Raw genomic sequence first — 26332 nt, 5'->3', positions numbered from 1 at the left:
GTAGGCGAGTCACGTAAAGTTCTCGGATGGGCACGTAATTAAGTGTCCCGGAAGGGTGCTGCGGCTTATCATTTACGATCGCATAAGAGCCAGCAGAGAGGATCATGAATCATTATATCCTTTCATGTTCTTAATAGCAGAGATCAGAGAACCGCCAGTTTCCGTTGATCCCGGAGGTTAATTAATCAGTTCGAAAGATCATACAAAGAGGTAGGTACGCTTAAACACGCCACCTTTGAAACAATTTAATTAAATCTCCGTAACGAGTACGCCTTTCGTTGGGTTTCCTTCCTGTCCCGTCCTTTTTGTGTCTTTTCCCAAGGTCCTTTCCGAGGACCGGAATCCTAAAACAGATGTAATTCATGTCCACCCTTCACTGTAGCGACGCGGACGACTGCCGCGAAATTTATTTAACGTCCACTAACGTCACCGAGATAAACGAGCGTCATCATTCTTCCCGTAAATATGTAGCTTCTTTTACGCGCAAGTAACTTAAATAACTTGCATAATGTTTTACATACAAAACAGCAAAGGAAAATTTAATGAATTTCACACATGCAATATATATAATAAAGCGCGTGTTTTTAGTTTTCAACTGGTTCTCAAATTTGTAAAATTTAAAAACGATGACATTGAATCGAATTTTTAAAAAATGTGTTTTATTTCTGTAATGGTACTGCACGCTTTATTAATGTGGTTGCGAAAGTAATATATTAATGTATACCTATATCGTAATAGAAGTTACAACATTAAATAATGTCAAATATTGTAATATATTATTTACTGCAATTTGTCAAATATTATTTTGTTAAATTTGTGAGGTAATCCCTCTCTCTCTCTCTCTCTCTTTTCTCTCTCTTGCGACATATCAAACACCTTGAACAGGTGCAGTAGAAATTAATTTCCTTCGTCTCATGGCGGTAGCAGCGCGAGCGTTGGAATCTGTTTAATCAGTACCAGTAACCTCGCTTGATAAGGCATTAAGGGCTGTAGACCAAATTAAGCTATTATGTTTGTTAATTAAGGGTACCGCTGTCTTAGGAGACTTCGGAAAACGGCGAGTCTCCCAGATACTATCGGCTTCCATTACAGCCCGGAATTACCTCTATTTAGAACGTCAAATAATCTCAATAAATTTCTACTTTTTTCCACGCTTCAGCGCACCATTTTTTGACACTACCTTCAATCCAGATAGCCGACATATGTATGTATGACCAATGATAAATGACTATTCGATTCAGACGCAAAGAAAAAATCGTGATAGCTGGTATGCAAATGTTTTTACCAAAAAATTGGACGGAATCTCAAATCAGTTTGCGTAATGCGGACTGACGCTATATTTGTTATTTTTTATTTGATAGACATCGTTGGACCGTACGGATTAAAATTAAAATCGGACACTTTTCTGCCATCGAGATTAAACGAAGGCACGTGAGATTTATGCGTACGCGCGTCACGTAGCGGGGGATATTTTTTTTTTATTATAACATGCCTTTCCTTCCGTCATATATCCAAAAGAATCTTTGGAATGAAACACGATGCGAGGAATATCTTTCATATAAAAATTCATTGCCTCGACGTAGAAACAGCTAAGTAACGAGGTCGGATCCTGAGCAAGCAGCGCGTACAGGCGCTTGATAGAAGTCGAAGGTTGTAATTTCTTACCTCCGAAATTACCGACAAAAAGAGAAAAAGTAAGAGCATGAATTTATGTATATACTTTGGCTCGCAGCTCAAGAAGGAGTTTTCTCCATTCAGACATCACTTTTTGTTTGCTCTCGAACTTCTTCATTCGCTTTATTACACTTAGTAAATACTTGCTAAATATATGACTTTAACTTTTGTCCGTGTAGTATTTCTTCCTTGTAAAGCGGAGGAATAATAATTGCATTAATAACATAGCATGATAACGTAATATCGTATATCGAAAATATAAAGTCGCTATGTACAGCTTCAAAAGATATTTAAAATTGCGAGTAAAGATAAATATCAAAGTATAAGTTGTAAAAATTGTTACGTTATAAAGAGACGTAATAAATAAAAAAAAACATTATTTAAATTTAAAAAAAAAAAAGAATTTATTTGAATCATCATGTTTGATATGATACGCACATTTGAATATCGTAACAATAGAATTTATATTTTATAATTTTAAATATAACTAAATAAATTTACGATATATACATACAATATATTACGATAAACAGTAATATATAAAATTACAATAAAATGAATAAAATTGATTTTAAAGAGGTTCAAATAAAACAAATTTGTCAATACAAACATTTATATAAATGAAATTGGAAATTTCATAAATTTTGAAATAAAGATTATCTCTTTTTTTCTGCAATTCATGCACGGAAAGAATTTTGCTGAATCCAGATCTGAAAGTAATTTTTATTCAATAATCAAAATTATTTTGTGCGCAAGTTAAAATAATTACTATAGAATATCAAAACGTTTTATAGCAATGTTTATCAGTTTTAACATTTCAACAAATTATTTTGATAATTCAACAAAAAATTATTTTCAGATCTGAGAATTTTTAACAAAATTTTTAGACCTTTCAATAAAATCGTTCTATCCGTGTGGTGATGGTGATGATAGATTTTTCATGTTCGCACGTTCATCATTCCGCATTATTCTTTCAATCACTCGACATTTCAGCGTTCCGCAACAGCCCTTTGTCGTTGCATCCACATCCAACTTAAATTTATCCGCAAAGACAAGCGTCGAGACGTGCTATCGACTATTCTGTCCGCTGCGCGCGTTAACGTCACCTCGGCGCAATCCCTCATAACACCGTCTTGGTATAACCCCGCACGCTAGCGCGCCTTACATCCGTTTTAGCGTAAAATACAACGAGGTATAGACAATCTCGTTACTTAGTGCCACGCAGAGAGTTATTCTTCGTTGACGACCGCATCAAACGTCTGGGGTAATAAACCCGGATGCATATTTAACCCGGATATAATATTCGGCGTAACTCGACCGACTCTACGGCGATGTTAATTATATTTGAGAGATCTTCAGAAAGTTTAAATCGCGGTTACGCTTGTGTATTAAATATTAACGATTCAGGTCGCAACGACGCAAGTTGTTTAGCTCCGTCGCAAATCGTATACTCCTCAGAGGACGTAAAAATAAGCGTCGTTCCTTAAACATAAAGTGCATAACTGTATGCTTTTCATTACTCCTCCTTATTGAAGCAAGGCAATTATGTTTGCACATGAATTCGATTGTTTGCTATTTGCATTCGTAGTGAAACGGATAAGTAAGTGCATTAATAACGCCAATGCAACTTTATATAAAATTTAACTTATAATTCTTTGATAATATTACGATGTTGCAACGAAATTGTAATACGCATCTAACTATTTATAATTTTATAATAATTTTTGAATGAAAAGGTTGAATTATTTTTATGGTTTTTTTTAAAGAATCTGATACGTACATAATGCTATCGCATAATCGATATTTACATCGTATACGAAAAATCACCGCGGTGTTCGCCAGATATTCGATTTCGTTTTACTGGCTCGTAGTAAAAACGTTCGACGTTTCGTCGGCCTCTTCGTTCGCGGAGTCGTTCCACATTCTATGCACGATTTCACGACGGGAAGAATCGTAAATTGTTCGTGCGGCGTACAAACCGATCGATTCTTCCGCGCGATCGATCGAAATTCAAGAACGTCCGGATAATTCAGTTTCTACCGGCTGGAGATCGAGCACTTCGCCGATCTATTCCTATACGTGTAAAAATGGAGAGGAGGTAGAAAGATCCAGCCGAACGCGCGCTCAGCCGAGACGACCGACCGCGCCGAAAATCCCGTGGCGTAATAATCGAACGCCGATAGCGATCTACGGATCGTTTCCGAGGGTTCGCGAAAATTTCCGCGTAACGTTCCGGATGTTGGACGCTTCTGGGTTGGTTTGCTGCCATTAAAGTCGAGCGCATGTGTGGCTCCCGGCCGGAAGCCGAGCCCAGGCTACGCGCCAGAAAGTCGACGACTAAGCAAATATTGTATGTTGTTCGTTCTCGATTCCCTGTGTCACGTATTACAATCAAATCATGTCCGTCGATGACATCTTCGATGACAACTATCGGAGCTATAATTTCCTTCCTTTTTTTTTACCTACTGCATAAAACGCACGAGTAATGAGATTTTTATTCTTTGTTTTGACAATATATCTAGACTCGAATGTATAAATAATTTCTAATTTTTTTAGCTTGATCAATATTACATGTGGTCAATATTGCAAATGGATGTACCAGAAAATATAATTATCGATTAGGATCTGTTTGGATTTGAATTTGAAGCGAAACCTGCTTTCGGTTAAGTTTTATCGATAATTTTCAAAGCGCGTTTTAACAGTCTTTTGTGAACTCTTCTCAAAGATAAAGCCTCAAAAGGGATTTGCTAATTTCTAAAAGCTTTCTACGGTGCACGACGTAAGCCTGATCAAAGCTTTTACCATTTTGAGTTCTCTCGACATTTTAGTGTCGTGGTTGCTCGATGCGCCGTCACATGAATATTTTAGGGGCCTGTCGTTCGATCTACAGTAAACTAAAGTAAACTAAGTATAGTCAACGTTTCACGTCGCTGTGTTGGAAGTTTGATTAACGTGATCACATAATATTGCTTAAGCCAGATTAATATCGAAAATCACGATTTTGAAGTGTAGAAAACACTTAACGATTTATCGAAAATTGAATTTTTAATACATTGGTTATTTTTTATTGCTTAATAAATGTTCGATTTTGATTTATTTATAATATTAATATTATCATTAGCTTTTCAAATATGAAATTAAATTATGTAAATTAATCAGCTGTATAACTAAATAATTGAACATAATTTTATTAGCTTTATCCTTTGTTATCAATTTTATTACAAAAATATATATAATAAATTACTGAAAATCGACAATACACGCACACACACAATAAATATTTTTATGTTATATGATAACATCAATATATGATTATGTATGGTAACAATATTGAATTAATTGTTTTATTATGTATTCATTACTTTTATTTTTAAATTTAACCAAGTTGTCTTCTAGCCAATGATTACATATGAAAATGTAATATTAATGCGTAAAGAAGTAATAGATCAATGCGTGAAATGCGCGAAAACGCGATGGTCGTATTTTCACGAAAGTAATCGCGCGTGCCGGAGAAAAATAACCTTTTCCGTTTACCCTCCACGATCTGAGTTTGCAGTTTTTCAACATCCCCATTTCCGTTTTCCAGGCTTGGTTACGTTCTCTACCGACCATGCAAACTATTACAGTTAGTTGGTCTGACAAAGAACCTGATGGATCGTGCGTAATTAGAATTACTGCAGTTCAGAAAAGAGAGAATTAGAGAGAAGAGCGTGATTAGCCTTTTTTATCTAACTCGCAGTACCTTAAAAAATCATTTGCTTAAAGTTGACTACGTAGTGCAGAACTTCGAATATTCTCATTCCGGTTCTGTTGATTTGCTTCTCTTTTTACATTTTTTCCACTCGCTTTCATTTTCTTTTTTTGTTACATTTCACTTTGAATTTTAACGTTTAATGTATTGAACAGATCAGGGAAGAGGCATAAATGAAAGAAAAACGACTGAAGAGTAAAAGAAGAATCTAATGTTTAACATAAATAGTATTACATCAGTGTTCGTAAGACATGTGTTCGTATGTTAGGTACAATGGATAAAAGTGAACATAGAAAATGTACGATTGAGAACACAATTGGGTTCTTGCATCTCTGCGTGACGCAAATTTTCCGCCCTATCCGCTATGTAAATTTCCGCGAGTTTGTTATCACGAGACGTCTGACTTTGCGTCCATTCCCTCGTCGGTTTTCCCCACTTCCCATCACTTTGACTCCTCTTTTCTTTTCATTCTACAGAGTTTGAGCTTTTAATGTACCAGGCGACCCGAATAGACGGCATACGAAGCCACTTCGTCGTAAATACAGCGAGCGCCGTAGTTTCCATGAGAACGACCGGTAGCGCCTCTCGCTTTAACAATCGGGGCAGCACTTTGTCTCGAGTGCCGCAGGAAAACTAACTATATACGGGCACACGCGATTCGAAACAATTCGACTTTTGACCTCCGACGAATTGCAGGCTCATCCGAAAGCGTGAACTAGTGCCATTGAAGATACGTTAAAGAATAGGCGCGATTAACGATCTAGCGCGAGAGCTGGATCAAAAAAGCTGGGTAAAAAGACTCCAAGTGTTTTTATTTTTTCACGTCTTGGAAACAGTATAGACCGTTAAGGAATTTTTGTATACAAACTCGATGTAATGGGAATTAACGGGTGTTACTCGAACAGGATAATACGTAGTTTGTGTGGTAACTCCCATTTAAGTAATGTTTGTTAATCTTCTGGCTAACGGTTTACCCAGAAAACTTTGCAAACGCCTAGATTTTAGGGGAAAATTTCTTTGAATAATTTAGCCACGAATAATGTAACAGTTGCCTAAAGTTATTATGAATATTATTAATAATTTAATGGTACATTAATTTGCGTCATGCAAAGCTATGTGACCTATACATATTTACATTTAACTAACAATAGTTTCGGTTGATTGTACGCATAATAAATGCAAATAGTATATTATACGTACGCAACTTGCGTTTAATAAATTAATTATTATTAAGTAAATATTACGGAATTAATACAGAAATTTTTAATAAGTGATTTTTATTTTTATATATAGAAATTATTATTAAAAGAAATATATATATATATGTATTTTAATGAGTAATTTATATATACATACATATATGTATATAAATTATTTATTACAAATTTCTACATATAACCGTATTTTATTTTCTCAAGCAAATATTTCGAAAAATATGGAAGATGAGAAAAAACATTTTGTACAAACGTACGTTTTATGATTTCGAGGGGAACATAAAGTATAATAGTAAAATATGATTTGATCTTGGATGGAATCACGAAGGTCAATTTCTTAAATGGAAACCCTCATTTTTCATTGCATATTCTTGTTGTAACTTCAAATTTTAGCTAATTTTAATTAAGTAATTTTTTAGTTATAAAGCTTGAAAGTTATAATACCACTGACATTAGCATTATCCATGGTTTATCACGCGGAGATTGTTCGACTCAATTTATAAATCTTTTGTGTATATATGTGTGAGCAAAAGATAAAAAGACGTGTATTCAAAATGTTTAAAATGATGATCTCTCTATTAGAATACATTTTAAAATTCTTTTACGAAAACATTCTCGGACGGGGGCAAACATTTTTGAACAATATGATATATTTCTAAATATATATTACATATACATGTCTTGTTCCTTTCTGTCTCGACCGATGTTTCGAATTTATTATATTTTAACATTTGTTCCAAAACTTTCATCTTTTATTATTACGAATAATTTATTTCGGATCGAGCATCTTACACTTGTGATAATATTATCTCAGGCTTCGTACCTTGAAATCATTATTAATGACTCCGCGGGCTTCGTTAGACGCCCTTTTTACATACCACGAGGAGCGAAAATAGCGCAGCCGGGCAATATCCGCGGCATTTGTGCCCGCCATGCCCGCGCACATTTTAATGAGCTTATATGATAAAAAACGCTCAAGTACATCGAGTCATTGACAGGCTGAGGGTTCATTTTATTTTCGACTCTCTCGAGAAGCACTTAAAAGCCTTTTTATTCCCGGCGAATAATTGATCGTATATTGATCGTCTCGCTAAGAGGAGTCTCGCTTTATTAGAAAAACGCATGCAAAGTGAATGAAAGACGCGCGCGGAACTGCTTACACTGCAAGTTCGCTCAGAACACGTCAAAAAGTACAAACCTTTTTACAATCTTGTACCGACCAGAAAGTAAAACGACGCTCTTACGTCGTGGCGTATTTCTCTTTGTAAGTGGACGGGAAGTGCCTTCTGCAGCGGACTCTCTTCGTACGAATCGTTTCTTCTTGTCGCTGAGAAATACTGTGCATCGTAATACTCAGAAAGCCGCGTTCCGTCGTGAGAATGTTATTTCAAATCGAAAATGTCAACGCCATATCGGTCGCGCTGATTCTTACACTCCTTGTACTAGATAGAGTAGGAAGATTTCTACAGGCTGCGGAGTTCTTCTTAGTGTCACGACTCTGCATTTTTCCGCGCAGAGATACACTTTTATCTACTGAAAGAATATATGTAAATAAGTCCACGTGTGTCTCTTTCATTTTATTCTTTACATTTTTCTCACCATATCTTTGAGTCATAAAGTTGACGTTTTAATAGTAATGCCCATGTTTACATATGATTTGAATTTACATACATTTCTTCTGATAATTATAACATAAAACTTCTATATAATTCTATACATATATATATATATATATATATATATATAGGAATTTTTATTTATTTTTAATGAAAATAAGAATATTAATTTTTTTTATTATATCTTACATTTATATATCTTTCCTTCTGTATTAATCGTTGAATGTTTTTAAGTGTAATATAATTTTTTGAAACTATATTTACTAAAATTATCGATAATGAAAAGATGTGAACTCTGTTATGAAGCATGCTTGAATTAAAATATTGAATGCGATTAGTCCCGGTTGTTTCTATCCTATACAGATATCCGTATATTATATGAAGCATAGTTTAAAGCTTATTATTTTTTATCTGCTTAACATTTTGAGATGTTACAAAAGTTATAACAAATGCTCTTTGATATTTTCTTCTTTTAAAGAAGTGAAAGGATTTTGACAGAGCTGTAAGCATTTTCTCCGTGTACGTCTATATAAAACATGTTTACCTTTTCCGATATGCTTTCAACGAAATGCGTCTAATGTCAGTTGCAGACGCGTATTACTTCGATAATATGTTGTTGAGATAAATCAGGACGATTTTCAACTAAGCCAAATAAAAAGAAATTAAATGAAATCTCTTACACCTTGGATTCTGCGAAATATAACGACTTATTTTTTTTTATTGCTGATTAAGATATGAATAATTAATTATATTATATTAATAATTATAATATTAATTATAATATTAATAAATATAATATTATTCTTATGGGCGATTTATATAATATTTATTATATACATTTATACAACAATCTTTCTATAAATTTACACAATTTATTGTAAATAAATATTAAATACATATTAATGCAATAATAGTTACGAGTACATACATAATTATAATGTAATTATACATTTAGTAATTATTACTTTAGTATAATGTGACTATTTTTGTACATTTTATGATATTTTGATATCTGAGAAAATAGATTCTGCAAATTTAGTACCAATAAATTAGAAATATAAATTATTCAATAAAGTTCTAAAACATTTATTTATTGCTATATTTTTGGAAAATCTCAGTGGATATTTAACTACATTAAATATTAGATTACATTTTACAACAGTTCCAAATTATTTTTTATCTTCTCTAGTCTTTTTCTAATTAATAGTCTTCCATTTTGTATATTGCACATTTTTGCAATTTTTTTCTTTTGAATATATTTAATACTGTATATATTGTATTCTTAACACTGAAAATGCACATAAAAGGAATCGATCTGATAGACACAAGCGTGAGCTCGTTCTTTAAGTTACCGAAAGGTATATAGAAAGCATAATTTGGAAGATTCGACGACGCATTTTCGCGCGCGACAGCATTTCGCGTTGTTGCGCATTGCGTTTTTTTTTTTTTGACATGCTTCGCGTTCTGGACGCAATGAAACGTGGTGCAATGCTCGTTCCTCTGTTTAATCCATCCGGACTGCGTGCTTTCTCTCGCGCGCAGGAAAATTGAGCCACGCGCGAGGGGAAATCATTGACGCGAACGTCGAGAGAAATTACTTCCGTGCCGCCAACGCGTGAAATGACGAAGGAAACGAGTTCGCTGATCGACGCTTCGCGTCGCGGTTGCCGCAGTAAAAATAGAATACTGCTTTTTGCTGCGCTCAGGCGCGATTAATAACGGTCACACACGCACCCGACGCGGCGTAGATCTGATTAAACCCGTTGGGAAAAATATCGTTATCCAGCGAATAATAAGCGATAACAATTTGCGCGCCGACAGCTCGAGTCTATCAATTTTAAATGCGGTCTGCTGCTGACGAGAGAATGGCCGTGCCGGCAATTGTGCGCAGCAATTAATTAATCTCAGACAGATATGTGAATAATGGGCCATATCGAATGTATAATCTGCGATTAGAATCTGGTAAAATATATCAATAACTGATTCTGATGCAGATTAATTCAATAAACGGATGGATGAAGGTTGACTTTACATATGTTGGTATACATGATAAACCGGATTTTGGCGATATTCCGTTTTAGCATCCGAATTACAAATATCCAAGTGCTATAGATAATATATATTGATGTGTCAATAATTATGAAGATTTGGAACAAATTAACCTGTTAACAAGCAAATAAGAAAGAAAGAAAAACGAAATTTTTTGGTTTTTTAGATGTTTTTCTCTTGCTGCTAATGATTATTGAATATAATCTGATAGTCGGAAATTTTCGTTATTAAATTTGTTTGTAATATTACCAAAATTACGTTGAAATCTTGTTTTTAATATTAAATTATTTTATTTATTATATTAAGAGAGAAAAACAGATGACCCGATATCCTTAAAATTAATAATTTATGGATTTATTTTCTATAAATGCAAAAAATGCTTATTTTGTAATGGAATAAACGTATGATTTTTAAAGAAGTTTAATATTATAAAACTCGATGTCTAGAATTATTTTCGCGTTCTTATTACTTTGTAAACACGATGAATTTCTCTGTGGAAAAAAAATGTGCGATTAATTTTTTACTGTACACAATTAATTAATATTTGAAACTTGCATGTCAGTTCCCCTGAATAACATTATATATAATAAGGGAAATTAAATTAACGGCACGATATCCGAGTGCAGCGCGCTCATATTCCCCGATGCGTTATTATGCCCGGCTGGAAAATATCCATTAACCCCGGCTATATAGATAATGATCAATAACAATTTATACGCGCGTTGTCCCGACGTATCAGCTTAAAACTCACGCTGTCGATAAAGTGCGTTTATATATAGACGTCTATTTTCAATTAGCTCGGAAATTCGCGCGCGCACGCGCGGTCAGCTTACTATTTTTCTGTCAGGATCGCGGTCATTTAACGGCGCATCGCGTTACGGATATGCCGTTGCAACGTAAACGAATCGCCCGTTCCCGAAGTACAGATTGACGGGAGTAGATGCGTGTGTCGGGAATGCCGTAAGCGCTAGATCGATCGGGCATTACGTTTTCATCGAGAGTATTCATTAATTCCTAACAATGTGTTGGCAATAATCAGTAATCATGTGCACGTGTGTCCTCTCCGGCAATTCGATTCCGGCAATGCGTCATCTTGCATTTCAAACACCTTTCATACGCGCGTAAAATGCGCGCCGATGAAACCCGTTAATATATATTTTTTTCGCTTGATTGTTGCATGGTAGGTTAATTTATTGCTGTGAAATTTCAATATTTTACATGTTTCTTAGAGAACTTATTATTAATTAGAAAAAATTATGATAAAATATTTCAAAATGCGCTTGAATGTATAAAATTGTAAACATACTTGATATTTTCATTTTGGACGCATAGAAAAGAATTACATTTTTAGCAAAGCTAAAAGATTTTATTATATTAATTTTATAACGTAAATTTACTTTTGGTCGCACAGAGAGAAAAGTTTAGGTTTATTCAACGTTACATTGTATGGATTTTAATAGAATGAGTGCTCGCAAAGTTGAGACGGTTTTCTCATCTTTAAATAATTCATTGGGCAAAACAATACAGAAAGTCGGTAATAATTAGTCATATGTATATTTTAGTACAATTACTTATGCATAATACACAATTTTTTTACATTTTTCTTGTAACTAACTGGCAGAAATTATTTAATTATTTACACATGAATGAAGAAAGCATTGCAATTGCACACATGTGAAATTTAAATATGTTAATTGACCGCGATCTCTTTGATTTCTTTAGGTTTGATCACTTTTGAATCGTATTTCAAAATTTGATTCGTTTTTCTGTTCATGTCAGTTTTTCGTAAAGTCACTCGTGACCGTTTAATGTAAAAAACACAAAAAGTTAAAAGTCTGAGTGGCCGCACTCATATAATGACAAGAAGAGGGAGAGAGAGAAAGAGAAAGAGAGAGATAGAGGAAACGACTACAACGCTCTAGATGGTTGAGTTCTGAAAAGTTGGCATCGTTTCCAGATTTTAGTTGTTCCACAGAACGAACAGTGAAGCGAGTTTTGTACAAGCTGCCTCGTAAGCAATTCGGACGGCACCTCTTCCGGTTTTCGTAACGATGAAACCGTTGGGACGGACATTGATCGAATCTGGCTGCGAGTCTCAACCGGCAATTGGCTTTCTTATAATCTTTACTTATACGATACGGTTATGGCTGGCAGGTCAGCTTAAGGTTATTTATACGGAAATAATTTTGTTAATTGAAATTCTTAACGATTTTATGTCAAGATGAATTTTATGTACTTATATTAATGTACGTTAAATATTTCGATATATATTTCACGTATATTTTTTCGGTGTTTTAAAGAACGAATAATTACGATAGAAATTAATAATTATACGTTTTGGTGTTTTGCAAAGTATTATTATATAAGTCTATTATTTTGTACTATACGCAATGATAATATTAAAAGCAAAATATTTAATACTAATTTCGAGGAAACAATTTTATTTATTAGGTATGAGTTTAAATCTTATTTTATGTTTATTTATACAAACGATTATTTTACAATTAACGTACAATTGCAGGTTTAACGTTTAAGATCGAGTAATTAACCTTTGCAAACGAGTGTCTACAAAGTACATGTTTATCAGGTGCTACGGTCCTTTGTTAATTTGATGTGAAATTAATCTTAAACGTCATAAATGTTATATTTCACGTGGTTTCGTAAATGCACATTAACGTACAATTAGATTCAAGTGAAGTTCTGAGTGAGCAGTAGCTGCAAAACGTAACCGTCGGCGTATGTCGTGAAAGTTAGGAGAATTTAATTAGTACAGCAATCAAAATCAAATGGACGTTATTGTAATAATGATTACAACGGAATAGTAAAACGAGATTCCTGCGTAACAGAAATACCATTTACAATTAATAATGGTAAGGACGTTTTGTGTACGCTGTTTTCTTAAAATATTACATTTTAACGATTTCCACTGCACCACAGGCACCACAACTTGATAATATAAATGTACTTTTATTGTATTAATATTTACACTTGTTTATTTAGATTATTTACTTATTAATGATTGTATAAAGAGGTGTACGACGTGTGTACAAGAGAAGAAAAGGGGTATTCCACGTTTTTTTTTTATGACAGTAAATTAGTTTTTAATGTATTTTATTATCTTATATTTTAGCGAGACTTTTCCCGCAGTTACTATAATTGTACGCGATTATTGCGAAACTAGTACGGTCATTATTCTCAAACTTCCTTGCTGGACTCCGGCATGTTTACATTGCTCCATGGTATCCGTTCGGATCAACGATACTTTAATCCTCTGGTAAGCTTCGTTTCGAGGAACCTTAAACCTTGGATTAGCTGGACGAATTAAGTCGAAATATCTCTACGCGCGCGTTCGATTTGGGTTAATCTTTCATCACGAAATATTATGTTATTCGGGACACGATTGTAGTTACAAAATAAGAACTTACCGGATCAAGTCTTTTCTATTTACAATGAGGCACCGCGTATTCAAGGTGAAATATAATAGATCCATTATTTATATTTAAATTTAACTCGAAATTTTGACAATATATTATACGTATTTATGACAACGTTTATTTACGACAATACGTTATTAATATAATTACATAAACGTTATTATTTAAAGTATATAAGTTATCTATAGTAGTTATCTTTAAATGAGGTACATTGTGAAATAATAATGCCAGATTATAAAGGAAATGAGAATCATATGGTAAAACGACAAGCCAAAAATGAGAACGGACGTGCCATTCATGTCAAGCTGCGAATTTACAAGCTGTTTTCCAGCTTTTGTCCTCTCGCCTTTTCGATTCGATACACGATATACGATCCACCCGATAAATGGACCTTTTAAATAATGTGCTCCCCGCGGAAGTCGCGCTCGTAAGGTTGCGACTGAATAAACATTCGAATTCACAGTCCTACTTCCGCTTTCATGTTCATCCGTTACCAGAACAACAATTTACTTCCGCAGCCGTGAGTTATTTTACAGCTTGTCGCCATAAAAGTGTGAGCCCGATGTCCGTGTAAGTGCGGGAGACAGGATAAGAGCAAAATCGAACGTTCTGGGAAAAGAACATTCGATAAAAAGAATCGTCTTAAGTACTGCTGCTGCTCTTTACATTAAAGTGTATATAAAGAAAGAAGTATCTTTATCAAAAGTTCTCGGTAAATGGCACAAAATGATAATTACATTCTTTTTTTTTAAACATAATACACGTAAATCACAAACTCTTTTCATGAAAAATTTTTTTTTATTAGAGTACTTATTGTTAGCAAATATTTAATAATTACGATACTTAAATAACTTTGATAATTTAAATAAGTGAACGAAATTAATAACATATAGTTATTATAATAGAGAGAAATGTTTATTATTCGCGATACAGTTTGTCATTTACAATATTTAAGATTTCATATATTATTTATTAAAATTGAAAGAAATTTTAAGATATAGAGATATTGTGTATTAGCAGATGTTTTTCATTTTATCAATGAAGCATAGATTATTATAGATATTATACATTTGTTTGTGTTTAAAATTCCCAAAAATATTTTTGAGCTTAGTAATAGAGATAGTTATGCATACATATTTGAGCGTTGGAGAGATAGAAAGCATTTCTTCTGAGAAAAGTGTAAATAACATGAACAGTTCTATTATATTAGAAAATATTAGATGCATTTACATAAGCGGATACGCAATAAATTGCAATGAATTTGCATTATAATACACTGTATATTTTTTCCTTCAAATAATAATTTCATCTTTTTACATAAGCTGGCTTTCTTACCAATGACTCTTATACACTTAATAGCAAAATATGCATTAATTTGCAACGTTTTTAATAATGTTAATGACTCTGCATCCGTATTTATCATTCATATCTAAAGCGCAGTAGTAATACGTAAATGTCATTAAGCTTGATTAATCCGCGATATTCCGCGTTTAATTTCCGTACGAGCTCTCATAATAATTATAGAAGATAAATCAGAATACGGTTGTTGTTCGAGACTGTCGTTAACCCAGTTTCGGATAATAAGAGCATATTTCGCGTAGAATTTTTATAAACTTTTTTTTCGTCGTCTATGCTACCATATACATATGCGCAGCATGAATAGACGTTGATTGAGTGCATTAGGATAACGAGTGACGAATGTAAAAATAGTATCCGAAAAAAAAATGATATTTTTAGCCTTGGAAAGGATACATGAGAGTGGAACGAAATCTTATATTACATTACAGCATTGCCATATATTGAAAGTAATAATTCCAGATTTTTGCTCTTTTTTAAATGAATAGAATAATATAAATTGAAATGTGTAAAATATGTGATCTTGTATTTTTAAAATCGGCTAAAATACAACAATTCTTTTAATAATAAGTCTTTGTTCGACGTAAAAATGCAGTTTTTTTAAATATTGATTTAAAAGTCAAATAACTAACAAGAGTGTATTATGTGAATATTACAAATAAAATGCGTGTGTGTGAAGTTCGCATTCCAACGTTAAAATTCCATAGTTCTGATTAGAGTTGAATTAAAAATTATTATTAAATTCCGTTATCGAATTCTAATCAGAAATATGGAATTTTAATGTTGGGGTGCAAACTTCACACACGCAATAAATGCTGCAGAGAATTGTTACAGAATTGTTTTAAAATTTTCGCGTATTGTTACCTATTTTCAAAATCTGTATATACACGTTTTTTGTTCCGACGACAATCTGCACAAGTGGCGACAAAATAATCACTTCAGTAGAGACAGGAACGAAAGAGAGCGTAGACATTCAGCGTACACACGAATGAGTGGCATGGGAGGGAAATGGAGAGATACAGGGAAACCGAGAAAGAGATCACGGAGAACTTACCCGATTAAATCTAATCGAATTGCGATACGCGAAACTTCACGCATTCTTTGCCTGTGAATTGTGTACGCGCATTCTTCATCTTCGGAGATCAAGGGGCATATCGAATTGCTTGGTCATTCCAATCACGTAGTCGAGTTACAGCGGTCCCCCCCGCGAAGATCCCAAGTAGCTGCTAGTGCAGTTCAGCGCTTTACAGTTTGCATGCTCGCAGTCGTTGATTTACGAACGTGCGCGGAGAGGGCCACGGAATGTAATAGCGGACCCAGGTTTGTTATTGCCCGGTGCAACAATCGTTTGTATGCATTACTCTTTGTGCTCGGCTTTATGTATATAATCTAGACGGTGGAACGAAGACGGTCGTTACCAAGACACAATGTACCGACGATGTCGAGAAGTATTTTACTTCTCAACGTTGCTATGTCACGACATTATTGCGAATCTTGTCGATGGAAAAGGCAACGAATTATGCAATGTCGCAGTAAAGTACTCTGGTCGGTTGACATATAATTCAAATACACATTTTATGTAATTACAATTGTCCTATTTTTTAAAAATCGCACTTTTCATTTAGCTTATAAATGTTGTAATATTACATCAAGAAATATGCAATAATAGTTATTTTTGCGTATAAGATAATTATCTTAATATTTTAGATAGTATTAGAATAATTTTATTTTTTGGTACTTTATATTTAGTTTCTTGAAATCAAGTTTATTGAACATTTTCGAATAATTAATTGTAATTAATATTTCATTTCCCGTGCTTGAATAATTTAAGATTAAAGAATTAGTCTTATATCTTATCGGCAAAACAACGAATATATAGTTAATGATGCGAAAGAATACAAGGTAAAATATATGCTCAAAAGATGGTGCCGCGTAGAAATATCACGTCTCATGCGAAATTTTCGGGAGTATTTAATATTTGCGAAAGAGAGCGCAACAGTAATATAATTGCGGGCATATCCGAATAATCAAAATGATTCCGATCTTCTTTGGCTCTACAAATTTACTCAATAAAATTGAGAAGCGTATCCTACGCTTTACCGGCACGCTTTACCACGAACGCCTCGTCGCAGGAGAAACGACCAATATCGGGTCAGACAGATGTTCCTTCGTCGCCGCGTGAATTATCGACTTCGCTCCTCCATGCGCAATTCCTCCTGCCGGCGTTAGGAAATATTGAAGAATTTGCATATTCCGCATCTCGTACGTGACTGCTCACGACATAACTAACAAGCTTTTCATCTGTTTTATTTTTCATGTTGTTCTCATCGGGACGACGACGGGCCGTACTCTCATCCGTGGCTGCTGATAATTCGGTGGTGGTGTAACGACGGCTCTCGATAACTGCGGTGATGGTGGTGATGGTGATTGCGGTGACATATTGATGCACGGGTGATGGTGACATAAACATATGCATACATACACATTGACATATTTATTTAATTTATTTTGATTAAATTTCCTTGAAAATCTTGCATTGATGTCATTTGTTGGTACTGTTATCTATTATTATCTTATTAACTATTCGTATGCTAACGCTTCACTTACCGACGAACTATTAATTAACAACGAATCCTGTGCATATCCTAACATTTTATCACGCGTTATCTCACACACGGGCTGTTATCGCATGCACTGCTACAATCACTTCGCTTATTTCCTCGAAAACTTCTACAATCGTACCGCCCTTTATTGGACGCCACTCGCGAAATTATCGCGCAAAATCTGCATTTACACGCTGGTACCGTCTGCGGTTCCGTCCGCAAACTCCATCGTCACGAAACGATCTCCGCGTTAAATTCCGCAAATGTCGACTGCTTCCCGCTCGCTATGTTAAACCGCGTATCGTGTGTAAACGAAACGACGTTGCTTTCGCGGGCGAATTTGTGCCATTGATACATCCGTTCCCGCTCGACCGAACCAATCCCGGCTGATCCACTCGTTAATTACTCTCAATCCCTTTAAATTGATCGCTGCTGCGGTGGCGACACCATTACGGCTCATCGATCGATCTTCGATACGCGACCGCTCGCACTTTCCGCGCGCTTTTTCTTTTCTTCCGTGCCCTTCCATAATTTACGTGTGGCTTGAACACCTTCCATCATCCATTTCTCATATCACACCTTTATGCGGCGTCTATTTATTTAATACTTCGCTTTTTATCCTGTCGGTATCGATTATTGTCGATCGCAACTATAATGCAATTTTATATGTCATTACCGTTCGGATCGTTTAATCCTATTTTTACGTCGCTCATATCGTGCGGTTTTTCTATTTTAACTGAACAGCCCTGTTGTCAGGCACCCTGAAGACCTATCAACGCGCGGCTTGCGACGAAGAGACAATGACGTTAAAATGCCCGCCCGGCACCACCATCCTTGTCGAACACGCTCAGTATGGAAGAACAGGAATGCACGGCATCATCAAATGCAACTCGTCCGTTCCTCTGATGATCGCGGGGGACAGACCGACGAATCACACATGTATCTGGCCGCAATCAGTGCAGGTATGTGCCAATGAAATTCTCGTATTCTGAACAGGTAAATGCCGATCGAGCGGCGTAGCGTGTATGCGGTTTTCAAGTTTATTGAAAATTTACTACTGCGTGATTGTATATATTGAACGATTTAATTGATTTAGCGTTAGAAAACCTCAAAGATTAAATAAGATTAAAATTTTATTAATTAAAATTTATTAAAAAGTTTAAAGTTTTTGGAAAACATTTTTTATTATCGCTACAAAACAAACAATTAATTTTTCTTTGTCATTAAAAAAATTTCTTTTTGTTTTTTAAAAATCAGAATCTTTCATGCTCTAGTTAATTATGGGCATTATGGCACACCATACATCTATAATACATTAATGAGATATTAGCTCTTTTAAAATAATAATTAGAAATTTTATATAGTTAGTGACATTGAATTTTACTATTTAAAAGTTGATATTAAACTATGTCGATGTTGAAGTACGACGAGCGCTTAATGCGACATATTCTTTTTGTCACAAGTTAAAAGGCTGATCACATAGGTATTTCTCGTGTAATGACGTAGCGCACGAACTTTGCAAATTTGCTAAACTTGGTATGGCATGATTCCATTCTCCCGCGAAAGTTTAATATTTGGACGTACTTTAAATTCCGATTATCTTCCGATTCTGCCTCTTCAGCTCCCGAAAGGAAGTTCCGCGAGTCCAAACTCCGTTCAATCTGAGCCGCCTAAATTCGCAAGTTCTGAAGAATTCGAACGTCGATCAAATATAGGATGCGTCATCTCCGTTTCATAACATCGTGACATCACGTTTCATGAGGGACATCGCGATTGTTCGTTTCATCCTGATACAGCCTGGAAAGAGGTTTTACGCCGTCATTCACGCCTGCTCCAATTTTATGGCAACACTTTCGTTTCTCGGTCTCTTTGCTCCGAAACTTTATTCAATGTTTTACATTTATTAGCTCTTCGCGAACCTCCTCAATTCTAATCCGTGGGAAGGGCGTGGATGATGTATTCATTCCACTTTGGCTCTCCTCTCGTTCTATCCCGATGCGAGTACCGAACCGGAAAGAATCGTAAACCGAACCCTATCCTTTCTGGGGTTAACCTTCGTATGCTTCAAGCGTCGTAAACCTCGCTCAAACGCATGCAGGCACTTGTGTATGCATCCGAGCGCATTCGCGTCGTTTTTATCCTTCGGATGATTTTACACGAAATCAAGATTGCCGTACTTTTTCCGCGGTCATTTTTGTCAGTATTTTTTATCTACGCTAAGTTAAAAGTAAAAAATTAATTTATATCAATACATAAAACTAAACATGAAAACATGTTAACCCTTTATGGAGCGGTATGCCCGCGCGTTTAGGTACTCCCCTTGTATTTTGTGAACTGGTTGCTGAATTTTCCTGAAACTCGGTCTATGGGATAGTCACTTTGTTAGAGAGTTACTTTGTTAGAAAGCCCCGGGCCTCAAAGGGTTAGCATATATAAATCTAAATTCAAAAAGCCATAACATTTCGTATTCTCGCATCTGCCTTTATTTTTCGTTCCGTGCGATTTTTCAAAATTGTCGAGCGAGTTTGATTTAAGCGAGCTAAAGGAAGAAGCTTCGTCAAAGACGACGTAAACGCGCAACTCAGATGTAACTGTAAACATCGTCAAAGGAGCTCTCGCGAAAATTTTCGCGAGAATGGTAATCGAGCAAGTCGGCAAGCCGAGGGAAAAGGCATCGGCGTGTACGATTTATTCTCTCAACAGGAATGCAACGGCGGGAAGAAACTCCGCGGAGAAAAGTTCGCCGAGAATGCGCCCGCACGAAAACTTGTTTTCTTTGAGCTTAATTCACTGGCAATTATGGATCTCGCGCGAGAGCGGGAAAAGGGATACATCCTCGCGTTGGTCTAAAATCTTGGTTTCGCGAAATAATGGTAACTGACCTGAAAACGGCACCCCTGTGTTTTGCGAAGCGTGCAACTGACAAATTCGTTTGAGGTCGCGCGGGCCAAAGAGAAGAGGGTGGAAAGCGACCTGGCGATATAACGAGATTGTCGGTGACGAGTAAGGTGTTCTTAGAATATACGGGTTTGTTTTAGTCTCTTTTTTTCGATATTATATTATTCATATTTCTGACACGATTTAATTGTATTCAAGCGAAAATCGAGTAGAAAATTAGCGAAGATCTTTTGAGATTGTTTTTTTTTAAATTGAAATTTACTCTTTATAAATGAAACTTGGGTGTTACGAACGTGTACAAATAATAAAGTTTTAAATTTACGGTAACGTCATTGGGCAACGGTCTTCGAATGGATCAAGGTGTCTCTTGGCAATTCAGAATACGGTCCCCGCTTCTATTCTCTCAGGAAAAAAAGCGGCGTTATTCGCACGACATTGCGATATAATAACTTACCTTCAGTATACAATAAAAATCTTTCCCGGTATCCATTGGTTTGCAGGTTTTCGCGAGTCCGCGTATCGATTTCATATTTCATATTCCACCGACCGAGGAAGGAACCATTGTACGTATGATCCCGTCCAGAATGCGAAAATGGAGTAACTCTTTTATTTCGCCGACGATCTTATCCTCTTCTGCAGATCTTGCTTTTCACAAGATTTACGCTTTCTCTTGCATCGTGCGCGGTATTTTTTAGCCACTGGATATACGATTCGTCCGACACGCTTACTCTCTCGAGGTATAAATTTTATAAAATGCTAAAATTTGCCCTTTTCCTCATTTTTATGCGTACATATATACCTAGCTGTGATATATCATTACCGGAATTGTGCTAAGAAATAGAATCTTTGTTTATCTTTTTGCAAAAGATCGGATCGTAAAGCAATGATAGGTATAGTTTTACGACGCCCTACGCCAATGACTATCCGTAATGTTTTCAACGGGATTTATAGCGCTTTCGGGTCCTTTTCTACAGGCAGATTGTAACGTATACTACAGAGAAAACCAATGATGGTCGATAGTTCAACCAGCCAGACACTGTGAAAAAGAATCTACTTTCTGAACAATTTATTTGATCTCTTAACAAAAGGTTGACTCATAAAACAAGCTCATAGTGAAGTGTGCGTAATCTATTTACTATGTTCTTACATATTGGACCAACCTACGGTCATAGTTAACTGCGAACAATTTATGGAATTCTGAAGTACTTTCATTCACCGCGCATTTACCGCTTTTAACTCCAGAAGGTTTACGTCGCGTAAAAAATTTAAATTTATTCAATTATCGAACACAAAATTCAATAAATAGAAATTCAAACGATTGCAAATATGTATTGGCATGAGGATTTAAAGGTCATAAAAAATTTTTAAAGTGAATGAAATACCTAAAATCTGTTTATATATCGTTGCGCTAGAACGTTCCATTCCCTTTAAACGTCATAAAGAGAAATAAATAGCGTAGCGTCAAGTTTTTCTATAATAGAAGAAGCCTAATTGAGTCATATTTTTAACATACGATTTTTTTTCTTTGCATCTCATTTTTTATTCGATCTAAGATGTTTGATGCCAAAACGTGAGATTAAGTGTATTCCATATATAATACAGTTCCAGTTCTGGTTAATAATTTACGTTCGTACTTTATCGTAGAAGAATTAACGGTGTAATTCGTTCGAGACCACATCGCGAGAAGGCGATCGCTCGCACCATTGCTTCCAATGCACACGTGAAATTCCTGGTCGTCCTGATGACGCTCCTGTTTCCACGACGGGAAGCGTTTTCCGGCACGACGGCACGTGAACGAATCAGCGCGCGCGGCGCGGCGGTACTTCTCCCGGGCGCAGGTTGCATGGGAATTTTCGATGCTGGAAAGGCGTATCCCTGAATGAAGGCGTATTCCCTGTAGAACCATAAGGAGAGTTCGACTCGAAAGTGGCTCCGTGCCTCGCCGAGCGATTCGAATCTCGCGAAAGGGCTTTTCCGCGCGAGTGCTTACCCTCTGCGCAACTTCTCGGCGACATACGTCGCTGCTTCCATAAAGAGGTAGGAATTTAAAGTCGCGGCTTGCCGGAATAAAAGCGACGGGTGCATACGCTCGCGCGCGTTTGCAGACGCGTTCTTCCGCGAGGAACGTATGTAAATCGCGACCGAAAATAAGATCGGGAGACTGAAGTGGATGTGCAAATATCGATAACGAGGATGTTTACGTATAAACGAGCGGATATTACGAAGTGAGACTTAAACGGATTATAACTGGATAAAGGGAGATGGAGCGAGATCGCGGTTCTAAAGCAGGGAGTAAGGGAATCTAGACTCGATCGTTTTACGACCCGGGCTTTGTGTTGCGAGGTCAGACGTCTGCGTATCATTCCAAAGATTGAGATTCGATATGCTGATCCTTCAGTTTATAGCTCGGACGATTTTATCGTCCGAGGACTTACGTTGGTTTCGTGACGCTTTGTGCATTTACTGCGCTACGCCGTATGTATAAGTCGAAGAGTTCTTATATTCTTTTGTCGCACGTAACACGTAAATAATATCCAAGACACACTCGAGTAACGAGCGAGCGATACATCTCCTGAAATACATATGTTGAGGGCTTCGCGTGATCGATTGCTAATCGCGTTGCCTCACGGCAACTCGAAGTAGCTCAACTAATATCCAAACGATGGTCCTACTTGCGCCGAGATTGGTTTGTTAGTTTACAGTATCGGGTTCTCTCATACAACAGCGAGAGAAACGTAGCGGTTTAAGGGAATTACGCGTCCTGACTTTGGTCCCCGGGGCGAAGTCGCTCGACGGAACGGTAAACGTTTACTTATAGTGACGGACGACATGGAAACGGTCAGAATGTATCGACGCACACGGAAAATCGATTTCTCCCGCGGGAACCCTCCGCGCGCCGCGTGCACGTGAAATGCAGGAGAATGGCCCAAGACGGAAACTCCGAAAGCCGATAATTAGATGGATATCGTATATGCGCGAGAACACATGCGCGAGCGAGTCGCATGCGGGATTCCGAACGTGAATGTGTCGGTAGCAGCTTGAAACCTGGAAACGTAATTTCCACATTTCCCATGTCTTCTGTCTTCCTTCACCTCCCACGGGATATTACAACTATTACAACGAACGTTTTTTCCCCGCATTTTCGTGAGCGAGCTCATCGATTTTTAATTATCACATGTGACACAAGGTGGATGGATTTAATCGGGAATAAAAAAAAAATTATATTAGTATGCAGTGGAAATGTCTTTTATTAACATAAATTTGAAATTAAAAACGCGAGAAGAAATATTATTCAATTCGGCCGTTCCTTAAACCTCAAAGTCATTCTCGCGTGTCTTGCATTCTTATTTTCGTATTTTATGCATACTTTATGAACACAAATGATTATATTGACACAGAGTTATGCGTATATACGCTCTGCCCTCGATTAAAATTACTGCGCACTTTATTGAGATGCTGCTCATGTAACGCGATTAAATTGCGTTTAACGTAATTAAGCTTGAATGAGGCAATGTAACTCGTGCCTTTGCACGCAATCAGCCGATTGAAAATGGAATCCTAGGAATTCTCGACGATGTGCGGATATCACCTAGCGTTATCGGATAACCAATGACTCCTCATGAATGCGAAACTCGGAAAGATGCTTTTCCGTGATGACGTTATTACACGCTTTCGACAGCTTTTACCTTATACCCAAATGAAAAATTTCTTAATTAAAAAACCGGTACACCGTTTTTCTCCCTTTGCGCGCTTGTTCAGCGCTTTTCACCTCTTCCGTTCTATCTTCCGCAGAATCCAATCGTCGCATTTCCGGGTAACGGTGAAAACGCATTTCCGTGAAAGTCGAAACATGATTTTTATTTCACTTTTTGTTAGAAGATTGTAACAATTTCTTGAATATAGCTAATTTTTATTATGACATTTTTAATCCATTTGGATTAAATTTATCCTGCACTTTATCCTTGCAATTCGTCCTTTGTAATCTGATGTTTACAGAGCGAGTTAAAAATTCTAAACTAAAATTTAAACTTACAATTAGTGGTTTAAACTTTTTTTTATTTATATCTTTATGAACAGCCCATCGCTCATCATGTCGATTTGTTCTCGTAAATATTGGCACATGGCATACAATTTCGTTATGCAGGTTGACCTCAACGATATTAGTTTTACTTTTTCCGACAGCTTTTCATAAAAAAAGCGGAAATAATCTCATTTCAAACTCAAACTCGTCGGCGGAAAGGTTCGGCCACGAAATTAAGTCCTTATTTCGTGTAAAAGCTAACTAGTTCAATTGAAGTTGTCATAATTTGTCCGCCGTCATTGATGTACTTTTTTTTTAATTAAATGAATACTTTTGCAATAACCGCGGCAAAGAGTGTAACCACTGTAATTTCAAGCTTTGACTTCAAAGTGCCATCGAACTATATTGTTCTGTTGATTCTGTTTGTTCATATTAATCTTTGTTAGATTCCTTTCTGCGTGTATGTGTGTGTACACCCAATGGATTTACATTATTAAAAAAATTTTATAACATTTTCACAAATATTTTTACTTTTTCTAAATATTTAATTATGATTTTAACAAATAATTCAACGTGGTAATTGATATGAAATTGTGTGTATTTATGATACATTAATATCGTCTCCGTGATTTATTGCTAGAAGATATATTTCTTTTTTTTATTTTATTACAAATTTTCTGTTCGGCGGTTTAATTAAATACATATATACGCAGGATATATTGCTTTCCTAATATACGAGTATTATGTTAGAAAATAAAATTCCAACGTTTCTTAACAGCGCAATTTAATGATGCCTGAAAAGGAATGAGAATAGATATAAAGTGATATCTTTTGTAATTCTTATCGTGCCTGATCGAAAAGTGAGCGGATCTTCTCATTGACGCGTTAGCACTCACTGTTGCAGATGGTGGTTGGAGTCTGTCAAAAGAAGCGGCAGTGCAAATTCAACACTGATCCGAAGACTTTCCAAGGTGATCCCTGCCCCGGATTACGGAAGTACATCGAGGTCGCCTACAAATGCCGTCCCTGTAAGTACCCTCATCCATATACATGCAAATACATTCACACATATATATACGTCCGCGTGGATGCATGCGCGAACGTGCGCGAGAAGACGCGAGAGATCGAGCTGCGACTTCGGGAGAGAGAGGAGAGGATCGTTTTTCTTCGAGACATCCGATTCCTTTTTATGTGAACATCGAGCGTTAGGTCGGTTCGTTCGCCGCTCGCATAAGAACCGGTGATATCGATGAAATTCCTCGCGTGACACGCACAACGGATCGGTGGGAGGCTCGCGGGGAAATTCTCAGGCGCGACGTGATCCTGCAAATTCCGACCGATTCCGGTGTCTGCGGGAATATTTACTGCGGGTAAAAACGTAATTTTGCGATCATACCGAGACCGAGTTCGAGTGGAATCGTCGTTCGGCTATAAGTAATAGGCATAAGCAATATAACTTGCTATTAGGACTCTATTTTGTTAACAACTGTCTACGTTTTGTAGCGTGTTTACTTACTGTGCGTTACACAGTTAGGCGAAGATAAGATAAAAAAAATGGAAAAATTTAATCCTATAAACGAAATTGTAACAATTTATTTGTTTCTTCTTGAAAAATTTTAAATTTAACGCGCCTTGTATGGATGTCGAAGTTTATAAATAGTCGCTTTGTATTGCATGGAATTTCGCTGCATTTGCTATGCTAAGCTTGGCGCGAGG

The 26332-nt window shown here is 36.1% G+C and overlaps 1 protein-coding gene across 1 annotated transcript in view; it reads left to right on the top strand.

The window, feature by feature from the left end:
- The window catches only part of LOC105462810 (protein eva-1 homolog C-like), a 131268-nt gene that overhangs the window by 72037 nt on the left and 32899 nt on the right, over window positions 1-26332 (top strand). The window contains exons 2-3 of the mRNA XM_011709660.1: window positions 18454-18659; window positions 25506-25644. Coding sequence (XP_011707962.1) covers window positions 18454-18659; window positions 25506-25644 — 345 coding nt within the window. The remainder of the gene's footprint in view (window positions 1-18453; window positions 18660-25505; window positions 25645-26332) is intronic.

The sequence above is a fragment of the Wasmannia auropunctata genome, unplaced genomic scaffold, assembly GCF_000956235.1.
Source record: "Wasmannia auropunctata unplaced genomic scaffold, wasmannia.A_1.0 LD336095.1, whole genome shotgun sequence".
Taxonomy (NCBI): Eukaryota; Metazoa; Arthropoda; class Insecta; order Hymenoptera; family Formicidae; genus Wasmannia; species Wasmannia auropunctata.
This window is presented reverse-complemented; position numbering and strand designations above follow the sequence as displayed.